This window comes from Hyaena hyaena, unplaced genomic scaffold, assembly GCF_003009895.1.
Source record: "Hyaena hyaena isolate Hyena2069 unplaced genomic scaffold, ASM300989v1 scaffold_1022, whole genome shotgun sequence".
In the NCBI taxonomy this organism is placed as follows: domain Eukaryota; kingdom Metazoa; phylum Chordata; class Mammalia; order Carnivora; family Hyaenidae; genus Hyaena; species Hyaena hyaena.
The window spans coordinates 457,285-476,230 of NW_024081656.1; the positions used below are offsets into that span (position 1 = coordinate 457,285).

General features: G+C 42.9%; 1 protein-coding gene across 1 annotated transcript in view; it reads left to right on the forward strand.

The window, feature by feature from the left end:
• CACNA2D3 (calcium voltage-gated channel auxiliary subunit alpha2delta 3) overlaps nucleotides 1-18,946 on the forward strand; it is a gene marked incomplete at its 5' end in the record, with an annotated part of 605,771 nt that overhangs the window by 440,364 nt on the left and 146,461 nt on the right. The window contains 3 exons of the mRNA XM_039221819.1: nucleotides 364-459; nucleotides 6,344-6,465; nucleotides 9,179-9,259. Of these exons, the coding sequence (XP_039077750.1) occupies nucleotides 364-459; nucleotides 6,344-6,465; nucleotides 9,179-9,259 (299 nt within the window). The remainder of the gene's footprint in view (nucleotides 1-363; nucleotides 460-6,343; nucleotides 6,466-9,178; nucleotides 9,260-18,946) is intronic.

An 18,946-nucleotide genomic window follows, 5' to 3' on the forward strand; every position in this document is an offset into this window, starting at 1 on the left:
TCCAGGCTGCTCTTCTGAATGTGCACCCAGAACCCTAAGATAAAGATGTATCTGTTGAGCATGGGGGTGCATTTGTTCATGATGCTTTGAGTTCTCAGAACTCAATGGAGTTCTTAGTTTTTTTGCAAGAATTGCCAAAAACACTTTTTGTAAGGGGGTGAGTTTGTGTTCTGTGCTTGGTGCATGTGTCCGTGTGTGTGTGTGTGTGTGTGTGTGTGTGTGTGTGTGTTTCTATAATTTCTTTTAAAATTTCAGGTTTCAAAACTGCTATATCATAAAACATGCAGTGAGTCTTAAGATGCAAAAGCCATCATCTGCTTACTGTCTGGACGCAACCCCCTGTTGTCTGCTGCTGTGTTTCAGGAACTCTGACAAGGGCGTGGAGGTGGCCTTCCTCGGCACTCGCACGGGCCTCTCGAGGATCAACCTGTTTGTTGGGGCTGAGCAACTCACCAACCAGTAAGTAGGCAGACTCTTCTGCAGGGGCCCAGGGAGCTCCTGAAATGGGAAAGTCAAGGGACGCTTAAGTGTCTCGTTGTATCATCAGTAGAGAAAAATTCAGGCCACCCCAGGCCTGCTGACATGGTTCTTCCCTGTTCTACCGTGGGGGCCCCCGGCGTGCGTGCTCACCTGCCTGTTGGCCTTTCCACAACCCTTTGTTCTTCATGCTTGCTGGCTTCCTTCCACTGTCCTGGAGTCCTCTCCTGTGCTGGTGACTCACTGCAGAATCTGGCGACGAAGGGGCTGCTGGGGGAGCAGCCAGAAGGACTCCTGACAGATGGCCCCAGGGCATTCAGCTGCTCAGCAGCTCTGCGGAGGGATTCCTGCCTGTCCAAGAATCAGGGTTTCAAGTCTGTTGTTTATTTGTTTGTGTGTGCTTTAATAAAGCTCGGTGCCTCTGCGCTGAGCCTGAGGGCCCGCAGAGCCCCACACCCAGGAGTGGGCCATCCGGTGGGACTTGGGTTGGACGGTATTTCCTTGTGCTGCCAAAGAGACCCAGATGGGAATTGGGCAGCGCGTCTAGTACCCAGATGCACTTTAAACCACTGCCAGCCAGCCTCTGTGTCTTCAGAGAGCAACAGGGTCTTAACTCTTCAAACTGGTGTTGGACCAGAGGTGGTTGTGGGCCTGGAAAGTCTTTTCTGGCCCCATTAATGTTTCTCGGGTTTTTTTTTTTTTTCCTCTGAAGTAAGAGGCATTATTAAGTGAGGGACAAATGGAGTCTGAGATTCAGACAGTTTGCCTAGTGCATGTGAGGAGGTTTCAGACATTACCATCATGGGCCCTCAGACACCCTGACCTATGCATTCCGGCAGTGAATGACCAAGCCACAGGCCAGCCACCAATCTGAAAGGGGTGTCCCCACAGAGACCCAAGGAGGGGACACTCCTGTCCCAGCAAGCCCCAGTCAGCAGTGCTCTTACCTCTTAGACGAGGCCCTGACCCCAACCATATGATCTTATAAAAACCAAGTCTGGTAAGTGGGAAATCAGTGGATTTTTAGATGGTCCATGAACTGGCTTTTACTTCCTGTTTGAGGACTCTTTCTCAGCATCTCAAATTTGTCATTTAGGAAATTGACTACAGTTGTGACCTTATGGTGCCAAGCCCTCTTCAGCCTTTAGCCCTGCCCAATTGTCTTTCCAGATGGCAAGTTCTTAGAAAGACTAGAAATGACAAGACACACATCACCTTCTTCTGGAACCTAGAGAGAGGCAGAAGGAGATGCAGGAACTTTCTCCTGCTCAAGATGAAGCCTGTTATTTGTCTGGAGATTAAAACAGACAAACCAGAGGAACAGTCACAGCCAGACAGTGTGCCTTGCTAGTCTGTCCTGCAGGTCACCTCAGGATCGCTGGGCATGCACCTGGCTCATCCCATTCGTTGCCTTTGCTCTGTGCCCCTGAAAAATCTCCCCAGGTTCTTGTGAGGAGCCAAAAACTATGGATGTAAAACCAGTTTGAGAAGCTAAAAATATCTGCATGTGTGGGTTAGCTCTGCTCCGTGTGCCATAACCATGACCCAGAGTGAGTAGACCCTGGATGTCTGTATGGATGAGATGATTCTTCTGTCTTCAAGAAACTCATGTCATTGATTCTTATAGAAGCACCTTGAGTTCTCTCTCTCTCTTTTTTTAAATGTTTTTAAAATTTTTTTTTAATGTTTTATTTATTTCTGAGAACGACAGCGTGAGCAGGGGCGGGTCAGAGAGAGAAGGAGACACAGAATCCAAAACAGGCTCCAGGCTCTGAGCCAGCTGTCACAGAGCCCGACGCGGGGCTCATACCCACGAACCATGAGATCATGACCCAAGTCGAAGTCAGACGCCCAATCGACTGAGCCACCCAGGCGCCCCTAAAATGTTTTTTGTTTTTGATAGAGAGTGGGAGGGTACAGAGAAAGAGAGAGGGACACAGAGGATTTGAAGCAGGCTCTGTGCTGAGAGCAGAGAGCCTGATGCAGGGCTCAAGTTCACGAACCTGTGAGATCATGAGCTGAGCCAAAGTTGGACATTTAACCAACTGAGCCACCCAGGTGCCCAGGAGTTCTATTGTCTTAGGGTCCTATACCTGCCTATACCATCCCAGCAAAAGGCATCTGTTAAGGCCTAACTATTTAGATATACTCTTAGCCAGGACTAGAAAGCTTTTAGAATTTCTATGCTTTTAAAGAAGGCATGCAAAGTAGTGGGGACAGTGCTGGAGAATATAAAGTCCCTGCTGCAGAGCTAACTGGTACTGGCATCAGCCTCTTACCCTGAAGTTCCATTTCCTATCATCACCATCTGCTTTCAAAGCACATCGATTCTAGTCCCAGGCCTCTGTACCCATCAGTGTCAGCAGTGAATCTGTGTGTTCAGTGTGGCCTCACAAACAGAAACAGTGATGTCAGCCTCTGCCATGTGGTTCTGCTCCCCGCCCCCCACAGCCCTAAGTCTAAGCGATGACCACTTCACAGCTTTTGTGTGAACTACAGAGAACGAAAGAAGCTCCTGAGACTTAAAAATCCCATATACTCGTTGGAGCCATTTTCAGTTTACGTACTGTGTTGTGTAACTCTGATAGAATTGTGGTGTCACTTTATAGATGAGTAAATGGGGCTCAGAGACTCAGTGATTGACCCAAGTAACTCACCCAAGGTCACTCATTTGTGCCTAAAACCTAGACCAGTCTCACACAACACCACAACAGCTCCTACTATCTAGAGGTAGGTTTCATCTTATCCAGAAAGATCTATCTTCCTGAAGAACATTTTCAGAGATCTATACAATCGGCTCTCTCTTTCTGCTTCCTTGTGAATCACTACTTGGTAGTTGTCAGAGACCCACAAGGTTTCCTGACAACCAGATGCTCTCGTATGAACACCAAAGCCCATGGAGATCATGCCCTGCAGCCTCCTGCTTGCTGCCCTGGTGTCAGCATGGTCTGGTCCCGGGCAGCACTGCTGGACACTCAGTAATGCAGTGTTCAAGCCTGTCGCTTGTCTTCCTCAAATGTCTCCATTGTTCTAAGTGAAAACCACCTCAAACCTCCTAACCAAGCTATTATCCCACCTTCCAAGACTGGAAAAGGGCTCCTGGTACCATTAACTGCTCCATGAGAAGGTCACCTTCCTCCCTGTGGTTCTGTGCATCCCAACACATGTGAAAATGCATGGTTGTGCCATGGCCCAGTGTGGAAGGCCAGCTGCACATCCCACCTAGGACTAGACAGCAGCATCTCCTTCACACACCTATCCCAGTCAGGGTTATGAAAAATCTCATGTATAATGAAAAAAAAAAAAAAAAAAAGCTAAAGGTCACATTTCAGTACTTGTGAGTCCTGTTGATTTTAGGATCAGGAAGCATTACCACTGACTATATCGGTGCCAGGAGGAGCTCGTCTATGACATCATGCCTAGAACTCCCTATGCCCAGCACTGAATAACTCAGATGTCTATGCACCATCTCAGTCCTGCTCGGGTCTCCACAGTTGGCCTTTTGAGTGACAGCAGAGAGCCTTTACATAGGAACATGGCCATAACTGATGTCAGAATTTGAAAGAATTGAGAAATACTGTTTAGAAAAGGGTCAGCAAATTACTTTTAATACTTGAGGAGCTCTTATCTGAATATGAGATTTGATTTATCATGTGATCATTAAGCACATGATGAGTGCCTGATGAGTGCCAGGCCCTGGAAATGTCAAGAAAAATAATGTCTCTGCCCTTCGAGAGGAATTAGAACATACTGGTGTAAGTTAAAAGCAGGTGTATTTCCATGTTGAGAACTTTAAGAGTGGCCTCCAATGGCATGGGCTTCCTCTAGGAATGAACTTTGCATCTTAGAAAGAGACCAAGAGATCCGTGGTTGGCCATACCCTACAACTACAGAATGCTTTCCTGATTTAGAAGCCAAGTCAAGTCATTTCTAATAACCCAACTTATTACAACTTAGCGTATAAGTTTAGCCCTGCTGTAGCAATGGAGAACATTTGAGTATTTCTGTCCATTGTCTGTATGATCCAACTTCCCACTGCAGGCTGCTGGATGGTTTGGGTTGGAGACATGACAGCGCAGGTAGGGCCAAGGAAGGAGAAGGCTGAGAGACCAAGGCTGTGGGGCAGGAGCTTGTGCTTGTCTCTGTGGATTGGTGTGGGAGGTGGGATTTGAGGCACACTGTGAAGGGAATATGATTTTTAAAGGAAGAAATGGGGAAGAGAGTACAGGTAGGCTTCAGGAGAGAGAGAAGCACTGTGGGTAGTAGGCGTGGGAGGCTGGGCAGGGTGAGGCATTTACAGACGGCCAGAGTAGTCCTGTTGGCTGGAGAGCAGGTGGGGAAGGGAGGAAGGGAGCAAGGATGTCCACAGGGCCCACTGCGACCTCTGTTACACTTTTTCTAACAGGACTGAAATCTACTTAATTTGATCTTCCCAAGGATATGTGATCACATATGAATTGTAAGGCAAGACAGCTTTTCGACGACCCTTTCTTTGGTCTTGTGATATGATTTCTGGAGGCTTTGCTTGTTTGCTTTTAGATGCTAGGATAATTAATTCACTGGATATACTAGGAAAAATTATTTCACCCACAGACAGCCTGACTGCTGGAGTTCTACAGAGTATTTCTGAGTCATCCAGGGTGCACGATGCTACACAGGTTCTCTCTGCACTGAGAAAGGCAGGTTGGAGTTCCGAAAGCCAACACTGTTTCCACCTGACAAAGGTGATTAGGATGCACCCACATCTAGCTTTTCTTTGCTGAGTGGTGCCAATATCCTTCTCCTCTCCCTCCTCCTCCCTCCTCCTCCCCGTCCCCCTCTTTCTTCTCCCTTTCCAGTTTTATTGAGAAATAATTGGCATACACTACTGTATACACTTCAGATGTACAGCGTGATGATTTGGTTTACATATATTGTGAAACGATTACCGCAATAGGTTTATTTCACATCTCTCAACTCATATAGATACAATGAAAAGAAAAGAAGAAAAATTCTCCTGGTGATGAGAACACCTTAGGATGTACTCTCTTCACAGCTTGATTATAGGTCACACGGCAGTGTTTGCCATGGTCCCCAGTTGTCTTATAACCTTCTTGTAGTTCCCTGTCCCCCAAACCCTGCCCCTGGTAACCACATATCTGATCTCTTTTTCTGAGTTTGATGGTTTTTTGGTTTTTGTTTGTTTGTCTTTGTTTTTTCATTTGTTTTTAGCTTCCACGTGTAAGTGAGATCCTACAATGTTTGTCTTTTTCTGTCTGACCTAATTCACTTAGATTAATGCTTTCATGTTCCATCCATGTCGTGGCCAGTGGTAGGATTTTCTCATTTTTATGGCTGAATATTATTCCATTGTGTGGAATGTGTGGTATCTATGCTACCACTCTTTATCCATTCATCCACTGATTGAGACTTAGGCTGTTTCCATCTCTCGGCTGTTGTAAATAATGCTTCAGTGAACAGAAAATATCTTTTTGAGTTAGGGTTTTTGTTTCTGTTGTGTATATTCCAGTGGAATTGCTGAGTCAGATGATAGTCTTATTTTTAATTTTTTGAGGACCCACCATATTGTGTTCCATGGTGGCTGGCTGTTCCAGGTTACAAAGTGCACCAGTGTTCTTTTTTCTATGCCCTCGCCAACATTTCTTAGCTCTTTTCTTTTTGATGATACCCATCCTAACACGTGTCTGGTGATAGCTCATTGTGATTTTGATCTGCAGTTCCTTAATGGTAAGTACTGCTAAGCATCTTTTCATGTCCCTGTTGGCCATTTGTCTCTCTTCTTTGGAAAAATGAAAAGGTACATTGCTCACTTTTTAATTGGATTATTTGTGGATTTTGACATGTTCTTATTCCTTTCCATTTCCAGGGATTTCCTGAAAGCTGGAGACAAGGAGAACATTTTTAACGCAGACCATTTCCCTCTCTGGTACCGAAGAGCCGCTGAGCAGATTCCAGGGAGCTTCGTCTACTCCATCCCATTTAGCACAGGTGGGGGTCCTTGTTGGAGGTGGGACTCTGTCTGTCTGGTCTTGCTGGCCCAGGCATTATATGCAGAGTGTAGGGGAGCCATCCAAATGCTGGAGGGAGCCAAGTTCTGTCTCGAGGACCAGTGCTGAATACTGGCCCAGCACTGAACCACTGACCTGTTCCATAAGTATAATGACCCCAAGTAAAATGAAGCTTTTGCTTAACCAAAGTAGGAAAAAGCATTTTGGGAAGCAGGACTGGTACTTTTTACTGTGTGGAATTTGAATACAAACTTCTCGGTAGATTTTTTTTTTAAATATTGTCATAGCCCCACTTAGAGAAAATTCAGGCATGCGTAACATCCTTGCCAGAACCTTCAGTGAGTCACACCACTTTGTAGGCCCACAATTCCCCTATCAGAAGCTAAATCAATTCAAATCAACATGCAGGAGTGAGAGCTGAGATTTTTGTATAGACTTGTGCTCTTCTGATAGAGGGCTACAGTGACCCAGGAAAAGTACATAACCAGTGATTTTCCTAGTCCTAGCATTTTCTATAAAATTTATGTAAATAAATAAATATAAATATAAATAAATAAAATTTATATGAAATGTTTTATTAGTACCACGCTCTAATCATTGAGCTAACCGGCCAGACTTATATAAAATGTTTTAAAAAGGATTAAGTTCACCTCCCTCCCAAAAAGAACACTAACTTATTTCAGCCATGTTTAGAAGTAAAACAAACTGAAAATACTTTCTGATTGTCCCTAGCTTTTTCTTGTCTCATACAGCTGATAGTCTTTGGTGCTCATTTTGGGAAAGGCTCTGACTGTGCATTGTAGTAACTTCAGAGACAAATAAGACCTATTTCTATAAACTTGGATTGCTTTAGACAGTTCAGTCTATACTTATGTTTTATATTAGAGCCACCATATCAGTCTTTTTCAAGCATTCCAAAATCAGCCCTATTGACAGTTCTCTGGTGCTTAGTGCAAAGCCCCCTACTTGGTTCTTAGCACTTGCTCATTTCCATGAATGAACACATCTTCAGGAAGAGTGCTTTCAAAATTTGCAGAAGACATGTTGGCAAGAGTTGTCTAATAATTAGTTGCATTAGGAAGAAGGTCTTCCTCATTAGGAAGAAGGTCTCTTACTAATGAAGATACTCAAGGAAAGGCCAAATGTTCTTGTAGAAATTCCCTGAGCAGGTGGAATTTTAGAGGAGATTATCAATTAGTTTCCTTTCAGGAAAAACTGAGATTCTTGGAGTCTGTACTCCTTTGTACCCACAACCACACAATGTGTGTCCTTAGATACAAATGTCCAGGTGACTAAGACTCTTCATGTTTGTTTGGATGACACTTTATTGCTGAAAATATCAACCAAGAGAACAGTGAACTTTCTCATTTTGCTGCAGACGTCTTCTTTTACCATGCAATCTCATGTTCCTTTCTTTTTCTTGGTCTTCTAAGAAAAAAAAAAAAAAAGAACTTAGCTTGCTAGATTCGGACTGGAAGCATCAGGTTCTTTTCTAGCAGGGTGGATTTTGCTCCAAACTGGACAGGGAAAAGGAACAGTCAGAAATGAGAGCAAGCCCAGAAGTGTTCTGTGTGTGTGTACTTATGAGTGATGGCCCCTTGTGTGGGTGTGTGTTTTTACTTTTCACCATTTTCCCCACAGAGACTTATGTCTGGGAAAAACAAATTCTGGTTAATTAAAGCTGTTATAGAATTGGTTTTTGGCAAGTGGGGTTGTCAAAGGAATTTGCCTTGTTCATGGTAAAGTTAAGGATGACTTAACATCTTAGATTTCATTCTTCCTTTTGATTCAGAGAAAATGTAACATCACCAAGTACAAGTGTTATGGTGGAGCTCTCTATTTTTTCTGCCATGTGTTGATTACCTGCACACATTGGAAAAGAAGCTGGTTTTTATTACCGCTTAGGCTTGAGCCAGGAGAAAATTCTCAGTTGCTTCTGTCATAAGCATATTCAAATTCAGGTCTGCCCTCTCTGTTTCCCAGTTTAATTGGATTCTGTTCCTCGAACACCTTTTATAAGGTGAGCATTGTGCTAACAATTATTAACCAAGGGGGTTTGAAATCTGCGCTCAGTGTCCTTTAATTTGTGGGTATTGGAACCATTGTTAGTAATCAAAAATGTCTTCATACTAACGCCTTATTGTTACCACATGAATAAGAGTTTGGAGTAAGGATTGTATGCCAAGTCTATCCCTGATTAGAATGGTTTTGCTAAGAAAAACTGGTCTTGAAATTAGAATTTTATAAGTTAATAAAGCTGTAACCAACAAAAAGAGACTAAAGTTCCAAATTTGTAAGATAATTTCAAAACTTTATCTCATGTAGCTGTCCACGGCTGTAAATGTGATCACTAACACAAGTAAACACTGTCACTAGTAACCACAAATCAAAAGAGAAAAGTGGTCCCTCTAGTGGTGTCTAATAATTTTGATGTAAAGAGGCCAGACACACACACACCGCCCCCCACCCCCCACCCCACAGTGTGGCAGTCATAACTCGGTGCACTGATTCCTTCAGCTGAAAGGACTGTCTACATAGCACCTATGACCTAACAAAGTTGGCCAACTCTGGGTTTGGGGAACCATGCAGTAGCACAGTCTGCAGAATTGGTGGCCATGGGCCAGCATGATTACTCTCTTAACCTGGGCACACAACTATATCCATTTTTGTTGTGATGGTTTTTCTTCTTTCAGGAATAGTCAACAAAAGCAATGTGGTGACAGCAAGTACCTCCATCCAGCTCCTGGATGAACGGAAATCTCCTGTGGTAGCAGGTAAAGGATGGATTTCAGTCAATTAATAGAAATAAGCATGGCATCCATTTATCTGGCCAATGAATTGCTCCTATGCAGCATGTTTATTCTTCACAAAATAAGTTTTGAAAGGAAACGAAAACTAAAAACTACTTCCTTAGCTTGGTGTTATCTTTGCCAGTTCAAGATTCTGACGGCCAGTTATGTTTGATGTGACAACAGAAATCTTTCCCAGTACTCTTATTCTTAAACTCTGAGCCAGTAAGAAGTTGTTGGTGTCTGCAGAGGAGAATTTCTTCAAAGTAGGTAGTGTGCTCATTTAAAGTAAGCTCCAGATTGCCCACTGCTACATCATTAGGATAACAGTGGGCATACTAGGAAAGTGTGGGTTTGTTTTAAGCACACACAAGCTGAAATGTGCCTTCTCCAGAGGCCCAAAATTTTTACCCTTCTCATCCTACTGAGGAATTGAAGTTGTATCTGTAGATGCCAGGTTTGGGACCAGGTGAAAGCCAAATCATTTCATGATGGAGAGTCTTCAACTGTCAAAGAAACCCTGTCTCTGGCTTTTGCCATCCCTCTCACTCTCAAGAATGTCAGTAGACATATATGGCTGGCTGGGGGCTTTCGTTGGTGGTGTTTGGCCGACAGGGCTGGAAACTGCCACGAGCACTACTTTGAGGACAGCTGCTGACAAAAACAGAGTCTACAAGCTTGTCTGGCACGTCATCTATTTCTGACATTGTTGGATCCATTGGTTGTGGGCGGGTGAGACCCTCCAAACCCCATCCTGATATTGGCTAGATTCACCAAAGGGAGTTGTTCTGCTTCCAGACAACCTCTCTCAGTAAGTTGTACAGTAGGGGGACTTTGAACATCAACTGCTGTGTCTACACCTTGAATATTTGTGGGAAGGAATGCAAACGGAGTGGACATATTTGAGTGTGGTTGTTCTTTGGCTGGAAAACACTGGGCTTCTTTCCCTACTTTATTTCTGACTTAGCCTATGCATCATAATTGTATTAGCAGGGATTGAAAGATTTGGGGGCAGTTTCCCTGGTTATTCCTGGCTTGTTGGATATGACAAGGAAGACTGTCTTATGTATATAACCTGTAGATCATCTTTAACTAGGCAGACCTGTAACTAAATCAGCCAGGAGATAAGGACTCTGAGGATTCACAGCTGCTGTCTTCAAATTTTGTCACTTAGCATCTCATGTTCCTTGAAGAAAGCAGGAGACAGGATCATGTAACTCAGCAGGGTTTATTTTTGCTCAAAGGAAGTCAGCCTTGCTTACCTCTAGGGTGACCCAGCCAGCTAGTTCTGGAGGCATGTTATCTCCCTGGAGCGGGGCCACATGGAGCAGCTGTCAAAGATGTGGTCTGACCAGAGCGAACTGTCTGACTTCTTGGAATTTTCTTAAAACCTTTTCCTTAGTTTTTTCATTAAGTCATCATGAAGGATGCTCTGTGTCAGCCCGAAGATCACAGTGCCCATCCGAGCCACTCTTGTCTTTTGTTTTTGCACACTAAGCTCAAATGTTTCCAAATGCCTATTATTTCATAAATGTCTGTTTGGCTCAGTGCGGGTAAAATGTGGACTCCGCCTGGGTACTGTGTACCCAGTGGGGAGAAGAACGTGAGTTTTCCAAAAAGTTCAATGATCTGTGCTGGTCACTGTTGAGTAACACAGCTGGCCAGAGAACACAGGCAGCTCATAAGACGTGGTTTGGCCAACTGCGAGTGGGTGGAAGAGACACCCTCCTGTTTACTGCTACTCAGTGTGTGTCAACCGGTCCCCATCTTCAGAAGATAATTACAGAGCAAGACAAAGAGGCAAGGCTGTCTAAGGAACTGTATTTAGTACTTACCCGTTAAAACTGGTAGTTATTAACCTTCTTTTTAAAGTGTGTTTGGTAGGTATAAGATAAAACAGATTTGCTCGGTTTGATCTTGAACATTGCCATGGAGGAGGCACCATGAAACCAATCACCTCAAGAGGACCTTTCTGTCTCCAAAAGCAGAGTGGCCTCTTCAGCACTCCCCACAGATTGCATTGACTCTGACTCACCCATCCTGTCACTATGTGATTCGTTTCAGTAACTTTATTCTGTATATTTTCCTCAAATTAAGTAGACATTGTTTACTACTGTAAAATAGAAAAGGTCATTTTAATTGGGGAAGAAGCCTTGTTTTGGCAAGTGAGGATGAATATGTGATCAGGCTTGTTCCCCCACCAATGAGCCTCCAAGAGCAGATGGAATATGGCCAACTGGCAGTAATTTGGGGTTTCAATGAAATCCTTGTGTTGAATTGAAAAGTATCTGGAAGGAAAGGTGTACAACTTTGCAAATAATTATCAAGGACACCTTTTAAAGGCCTGCTCTCAAGCCTGATCGGGTGTTCTCATGTTCATTGGCTCTCGGTGTCTGTTTAGGACAGAAAGAGTTTCTTGTTGTATTTTGTTTTTGCTTTATTCTTTTTTTCTTTCTTTCTTTCTTTCTTTCTTTCTTTCTTTCTTTCTTTCTTTCTTTCTTTCTTTCTTTCGTCTTTTCTTTTTTAAACAAAAACATTTAGATACTCATCTGTCAATGACATCTTTGAAGAAAGGGCAGTCAAACTGGGAAGGATTCCATTTGTACGTCAGCTTTGGTGCATAAATGGGCCCCATCCATCTTCTTGGCCTATGACATTGCTTACAGTCCTTCTCTGGAGGGCCGTGCCAGCTTTCCAGATGCCACTAGTGTGCTGAATCTTCTTACTTGCTTTCCCACTGCAAAGGAAGAAGTGGTAGGACTTTCTCTTTGGCTTACCAAGTCTCTCCAGAGCCCTGGGGCCTCCTATGTATGTCAAGCTTCTCCTCCATCTTTCTGTTGTTATTAGCAATGCAAATGTCCACACAGGTTTGCCGCTCACTCTGTAACTTGCTAAATATGTGGTCTTGGATCTCTGAAGCTCTATTTAAAATAGCATTGGGATCATTACCTCCCTTGCCTTACTCTGGTTTGATTTGGGGGCAAAATGAGAAAAATAAAATAAAACACTGGGATATGAAGAAGTATGAAAATGCTAAAATTTGGTCTGACCTATTCTGATCTTCAAGCTTATTCATTCATTTACTCATTCATTCACTAAATATTTCCTGACCTCCTTCTTTTACCAGGCACTCTAGATATACATAAATAAGAAACATACTCCATAATGACATTCCCTTCCTCTCTCCAGATACATGTAAAGTAGCAGTTATTTTTAAAGCAATGTCCACACAGGACAGGTGAAGAGAAAAGGGGGACAATTATCTAGAAAGTCCTTGAGGGTAAAAGACTTTGTTATTTTCATCTCCTGTCCCTCTGAACAGAACCCCATAGAGTACCTGAAATGTAGTAGATTAATCTTCGATAAGAATTCTATAATTAATTGAATTGAACTTGTAGAAACCCATTTTTCCTCACTTCATTATTACTGACTTGAGTTCCATAAATTACCTAGATCATGATGTTCATTCCCTACTCTGTTCTTAACGAGAGACTGGGCTGTATCGGCCAACAGTCACAGGCCCTGCTTCTACCATGCGAGGATGGAAATGACAGAGAGAGGGAAAGAAATGCACAGAGGGAAGAACTGAATCATCAGGGAAGGTATAACTATGGAGGGAACTTCTTCCCTCCTTGGGCAGTTTGTCTGACCACCGTCACCACCACACCACAGAAGGTCTCCTTCTGGACTCTTCTCTGACAAATACACAATGCATCATCTCAGTTTTTCTAAAGAAGTTCGGATTTGGGGATTTTTTAAATAATAGAAAATGAATTCTGATTTTTTTGCATTTGTTTTAAAATGTAAATTTTAGGGGCACCTGGGTGGCTTAGTCGGTTAAGCGTCCGACTTTCACTTAGGTCATGATCTCGCGGTTCGTGGGTTCGAGCCCCGCGTCGGGCTCTGTGCTGACTGCCAGCTCAGAGCCTGGAGCCTGTTTCAGTCTGTGACTCCCTCTCTCTCTGACCCTCCCCTGTTCACGCTGTCTCTCTCTCTCTCTCTCTCCTAGAAATAAATAAAACATTTAAAAAAAAATAAAATAAATAAAATGTAAGTTTTAGCATATCAAAATCCAAAACCTCTTCTACAAGTTAGTACCAGTTTGATTTCTTAAATAAAATGGAAAAACTCTCCAAAGGTGAGGACTGTCCCAATTATCTTTTTATCCCCAGTGCTAAGCACAAAGGTTGACGTGTGGTAAATGTGTCAAAACAGTGGCTCAAAAGATGAATCAAGGAAAATGGGCTTCATTTTCATCTGCTCTGTGTAGAAACATAAGTTTGCAAATTATATTGTCCAGACGATGGGAACACCGTACTTGACTGAAACTCTAAGAAGCAGGCAGTAACTAAAACTCCAATCCATGCACTACTGATAATGATACAGACCATGATGGATATTTTAAGGGATAGAAAAACTGTTTCGTGCCCATCCTAAAGGCGGGGATGCTGATCTAGTAGTTAATCTTTACATTGGTAAATGTCTTTTCTGAGGTCTGAGTATTAAAGTGATGGTTACAATAACCAATCTGACCATCAGCAGAAAAAAAAATAGATTAGAGACCATAGAGGAATTGTTTTCCTACAGAAATAGTTTTTAAAACAGATTTTAAGTGTAAAATTAAATTATTTTTAGTAAATTGAGTGGGAGTGGGGCTCTGACCTCCCGGTCTGCCTCTGAGAGACACAGGCCATGTTAAATCCATCCATTGGGGGATATTTGAAAATGTGGGTTATGTGGTCTCATTTGCATAATATAGACAGTATAATGAAGGGGAATGCTTGATATTAGGACAGAAGATCTCATTTTAACCAGCTAATTAGGAGAGAGATTAACATTAGCTATTGTCAGGTATATGTTATTTAAACTGAGTGGACTATTTAATAGGTACTCTTCATTAGAACTGGGTGAATAATGTTGGCAAAATGTTATAGGCGGATATTTAGTTTAACAACATTCCTTTGATGGGATTTCGCATATTTGGTGTAAATGTGTTATCCTGTGTGGCGGGAATTACGTGTCAAGTCTGCGTAGATAAACCACTGGTTTGTCAGTTCTGAGTAAAGGGAATGTTTTATCTTGGCAGACATTTACCACTTACTGATTAAACCAGTAGTTCTCAACCAGGGGCAGTTTCCTTCCACCCCGGGGCATTTGACTCCATGTAGAGACATTTTTGTCACATCTGGTTAAAGGGGTGCTACCAGCATCCAGTGGGTCCGGGTCAGGAACGCTGCTACATATCCTATGAGGTGCACGACAGCCCCTCCAAACAACAAAGGATTATCTGGTCCACGATGTCAGTAGGGGAGAGACTGAGGAATGACAGGCAATCGTCAACTTTTAGTGCTTTCAGATTCACTGCTTTCCCTTATTGGGCCCCTTTATAAATGATCTTGTCTCATTTCTCCATTGTGTGATTAAATTATTCAGTACATGTATATCTAGCATCTACCGCGTACGTTGTGCTGGGGATACAGCTGTGAACAGCCACCCTAGCCATCATTGTGGGGTGTATTGAAGGACTGTTGGTTGATACAATAGGAGGGTGCTGTTGGCATGCTGTACATGGAGGGTGGAGGGACAGCTGTCTGATGGAGAATCCTTCCACCCGAATGCCACAGCACTCCCTGAAGACAGCGAGTAAGACCGAGTTGCTGCCAATGAGAGCTTCCATCTGTATAGGAGGTACAGACCACAGACAAGTATTACATGAATGGAGGGAGGGAGGGGGGAAGGAGCCAAGCTTCTTTAGTGGTAAATGCTCTATAGAGAATAGACCAGGATAAAGAGCTGAGGTGAGGCTGGCAGTGGCAAAGGCAGAGACGCATGCTCATCTTCACATATATGTTTGGCTGTGTGGTGGGAGCAATGCTTCTCCGGATCAGGAGGGTCAGGGAAGGCCTGACATGAGCAGAGCCCTAAATGGTGAGATTCAGCCATCTGCAAAGATCCACGGGTGGGCGTTGCAGGCAGACAGGACATACTTGTCCCGGAATCTTGAATGAGATCCTTCACACATGTTGTAGCCACATTCCAGGTGGGTGCCGTGAGACACGGACAAGCCTCTCAGGTTTCAGGGGTATTTGCTAGGGTCTTAAAGCAGAACTGATGGGCAGGGGGCCAGACGACCCAGGGAGAGGTGGGGAACCCAAGGAAGGTCTTCATTCTAAATATTAACTATACGGTAGGGTGTTCTATGTGTTTGGCATTTTGCTCGCTCTCTCTCTCTCTCTTGCTCTCTCTCTCTCTCTCTTTTTCCTTTTATTAAGCAGACAAACAGGAGCAATGCAGGGACAAAAAGAGGTCTAAGCCCGTATGACTGACAACAGCAAACATCATCGAAATGGATTAATGATGTAGCTACTAATTATGCCATAGATCAAGCCTGCCACTGAGAACAGCTGCCCGCATGCCACAGTAGCCGGGGGTGGGGGTGCGGTAAGGACTTCTGCTCCAGGAGTAAAAATAGCCCAGAGATTTGAGAAACTGGATCCCGCGTGCTAACTCTCCAAGACACTCACTGCCAAGAGTCACCATCCTTTTATAAACCTTATCAAAAGCTCTAACATGTCCTCCACCCAAAACTCAGCAGCAGGCCTCACGGATAACAGGTCCTCACACCTGGCTTGTGTGTTCTGAATCGGCAAGTGAAGACTCCTCTTTTTGAGGTCGTGGTGTGATTTGGGCATTAAAGCTGATGTGAACTGAGGGTTTGGCAGTGAGCCCAGGGCCATTTCGCCCCTCTTGTAGAATGAGGCTGACTGGTGCTTCAGCTGGATTTCTAACAGCCTCATTTTTACAGATGGAGATCTGTTTCATCATCACAGAAAAGGAAAGAATTGATCAATAATGGAGAATTACTTCACCCAGATGCTATCTGTCTTTTGGGGACCCCTGGGGTTCTTGTTGAGAGAAGTAAATTTGCTTATAAATATATATATATATATATACGGTGTTTGACAAATGCCTCCAGTGAGTGCTCAATCATGAGTAGCTGCTAAAAAACTATCACTACTATTACTTCTGTTCTTCGAATGATGGTTGGCTACACCTGCCACTACTCACTAGGCGCTGCTTATTGCCATGTGCTGTTCTCCGTGAAAATTTGCATAGGAACTGCTATTACAGTATATTGACATGTTTGAGAAAACTTTGAAACTCACACTTTCATGTACCTAGCTATCCAGAGGTTGACCAGCTGCAGCCCATGGGACCAAATCTAGGTTTTTCTGTTTGGTTTTCCTATAGCTTTATTGAGATATATTTCACATACTGTAAAAATTCACCCACACAAAGTGTACAGCCTATTGGATTTTAGTGTATTGACAGAGTTGTGCAACTGTCACTGCAATCTAATTTTAGAACAATTTCAGCATCCCACAAAGAACCCCTTGTACACACACACACTCATTCTTGAGATCCTGTTCCCTACCCCAGCCACAGGATACCACAAATCTACTTTCTGTCTCTATGGATTTGCCTGTTCTGGACTTGGCAGATAAATGGAATCACACAGTACATGGCCTAGTGTGATCAACTTCTTTTACTTTGCTTAATGTTTTCAAGGTCAATCCATATTTTAACATGTGTCAGTGCTTCGTTTTTTTAATTTCCAAATGATATTCCATTGTTTGTACACCATTTTATTTATCCATTCATCAGTTTATGGACATTTGGGATCCTACTTCTTAGTTATTTTCAATAATGTTGATATGAACACTTATGGGCAATGGATATGTACAAGTTTTTCTGTGTACATATGTTTCCGTTTGTCAGGTAGACAAGAGTAGAATTTTGGCATCATATGGTAATTCTATGTTTGATATTTTGAAGAGTGCTCAAGCTTTCCAAAGTGGCCCCACCATTTTACAGTCTCATCAGCAACGTATGAGGGTTCCAATTTTTCCACATATTTAACAACACTTGCTGTTGTCAGTCTTCTTTATTTTAGCTATCCTAGTGGGTGTGAAATGATTTGCCTTTCCCTAATAACTAATTATGCTGAGCATCTTTTCATGTGTTACTTGCATTTATTCATGAGAGAAATTTATTTTCCCATCCTTTGCCCATATTTAAATTACATTATGTATCTTTTTATTATTGATATATGAGTTCTTTACATATTCTGGATATAAGTACTTTGATATCTACCAACATTTTTGTAAATGACATTTTATTGAAATAGAGCTGTGCCCTTATTGTCTATGGACACCTTCCTGCTAAAATGGCAGAGTTCATAGTTGGCTAGAGACCATATGGACTACAAAGCCAAGAATTAATACCTGGTTCTTTACAGAAAAAGGTTGCTTTGGATGAAAATATGTCACAATCTATTAAAAAAAAAAAAAAAACATAAAACCCTGATTTGTTCCTTCATTTATTTAACATCTTTTTATTTTATAAAAATGAAGTAGATATTGAAATCAGAGGCTGTGTAAGTAAATGTTGAAGACAGAGCTTCATGTACCAGAAGATGCCCATCAGTTGTGCCTAATGTTTTTGTACATGTGGTTACACAGAAATCCCAATCAAAGATCCTAAGCTTTCTAAAAATATATGCTCTCATTGTCAGTCAAGACAGTGATTTACTTAATCTTCACTCTAGTTTATAAACCTCTGAACAGTGTAATCAGCATAATGCTCAGTAGAGCATTGGAAATGCCCTCACATGCTTTAGTGGAAAACAGTTTATGGGATTTTTACCCCCAGCATGGATCATGAGAGATTTAGGGATTTATTTAGTTGCCTTTATCCAGGCAAATCTCCTGGTGACCTTGCTGGGATCTTGATCTTATTTAAGACTAGAATATGTGACTCATGCTAAGTGAAGTGCCCACAGAGGAAAAGTGAGCCGACCTGAATCTCCCCTCCTTGGAAGAGAGGGACAGACAGCAGCAGAGTCCACAGTAGGAGCATAAATGCTCTGACAGTCATTCCAAGGACTCTCTTACTCATGGAAAATGCTTTGGCTGGTTGGTGGTAGGAAAGGGGAGACAGTGCTGATCAAAGACTTGCACCCACCAAGGCTGCACCCACCAAGGCTGCACCCACCAAGAGCTCCGTGCGTTCTCTTCTGGATGAAAATTTCTGCATGAGACTAGGATAAGTGTCTAATTGTCATTCCTACTCCAAGACCAAATTATATGTGAACAGGCTGAGGCCGATGGGAGTGTGCAGTTGTCTTTAAACGGAAGGAAGGAAGGAAGGAAGGAAGGAAGGAAGGAAGGAAGGAAGGAAGGAAGGAAGGAAGGAAGGAAGGAAGGAAGGAAACCATAGTTTGTGGTCATTTTCCATGCTTTTGCTTCACTAGCCTACTTCTACCCACTTCCAGATTTGTGCTGATACAGTTAGGTTTTTAAGCCAAAATTATTTTTGTTATTGAATTATTTTATTTGTGTCATGCATTTCTTGCTCTCTTATGCCGTAGGATTTTCCCACATGTCCCCTCCTTCATTCTCTCCAGAACCCACCCCAGACAGGTTTCATCCAGAGTGAAGCACTTCTCAAGGCCACCTATAATTTTCACATTATGGAATCCAGCTACAACATTTATTATCTAATAGTTTCCATGAGTCAGGGATCTGGGTGAAGCTTAGCTGGGTCATCAGGCTCAGGGTCTCTCATAAAGGCTGCAATCAAGGCACTGGCCCAGGGTCTCTCATGAGGGTG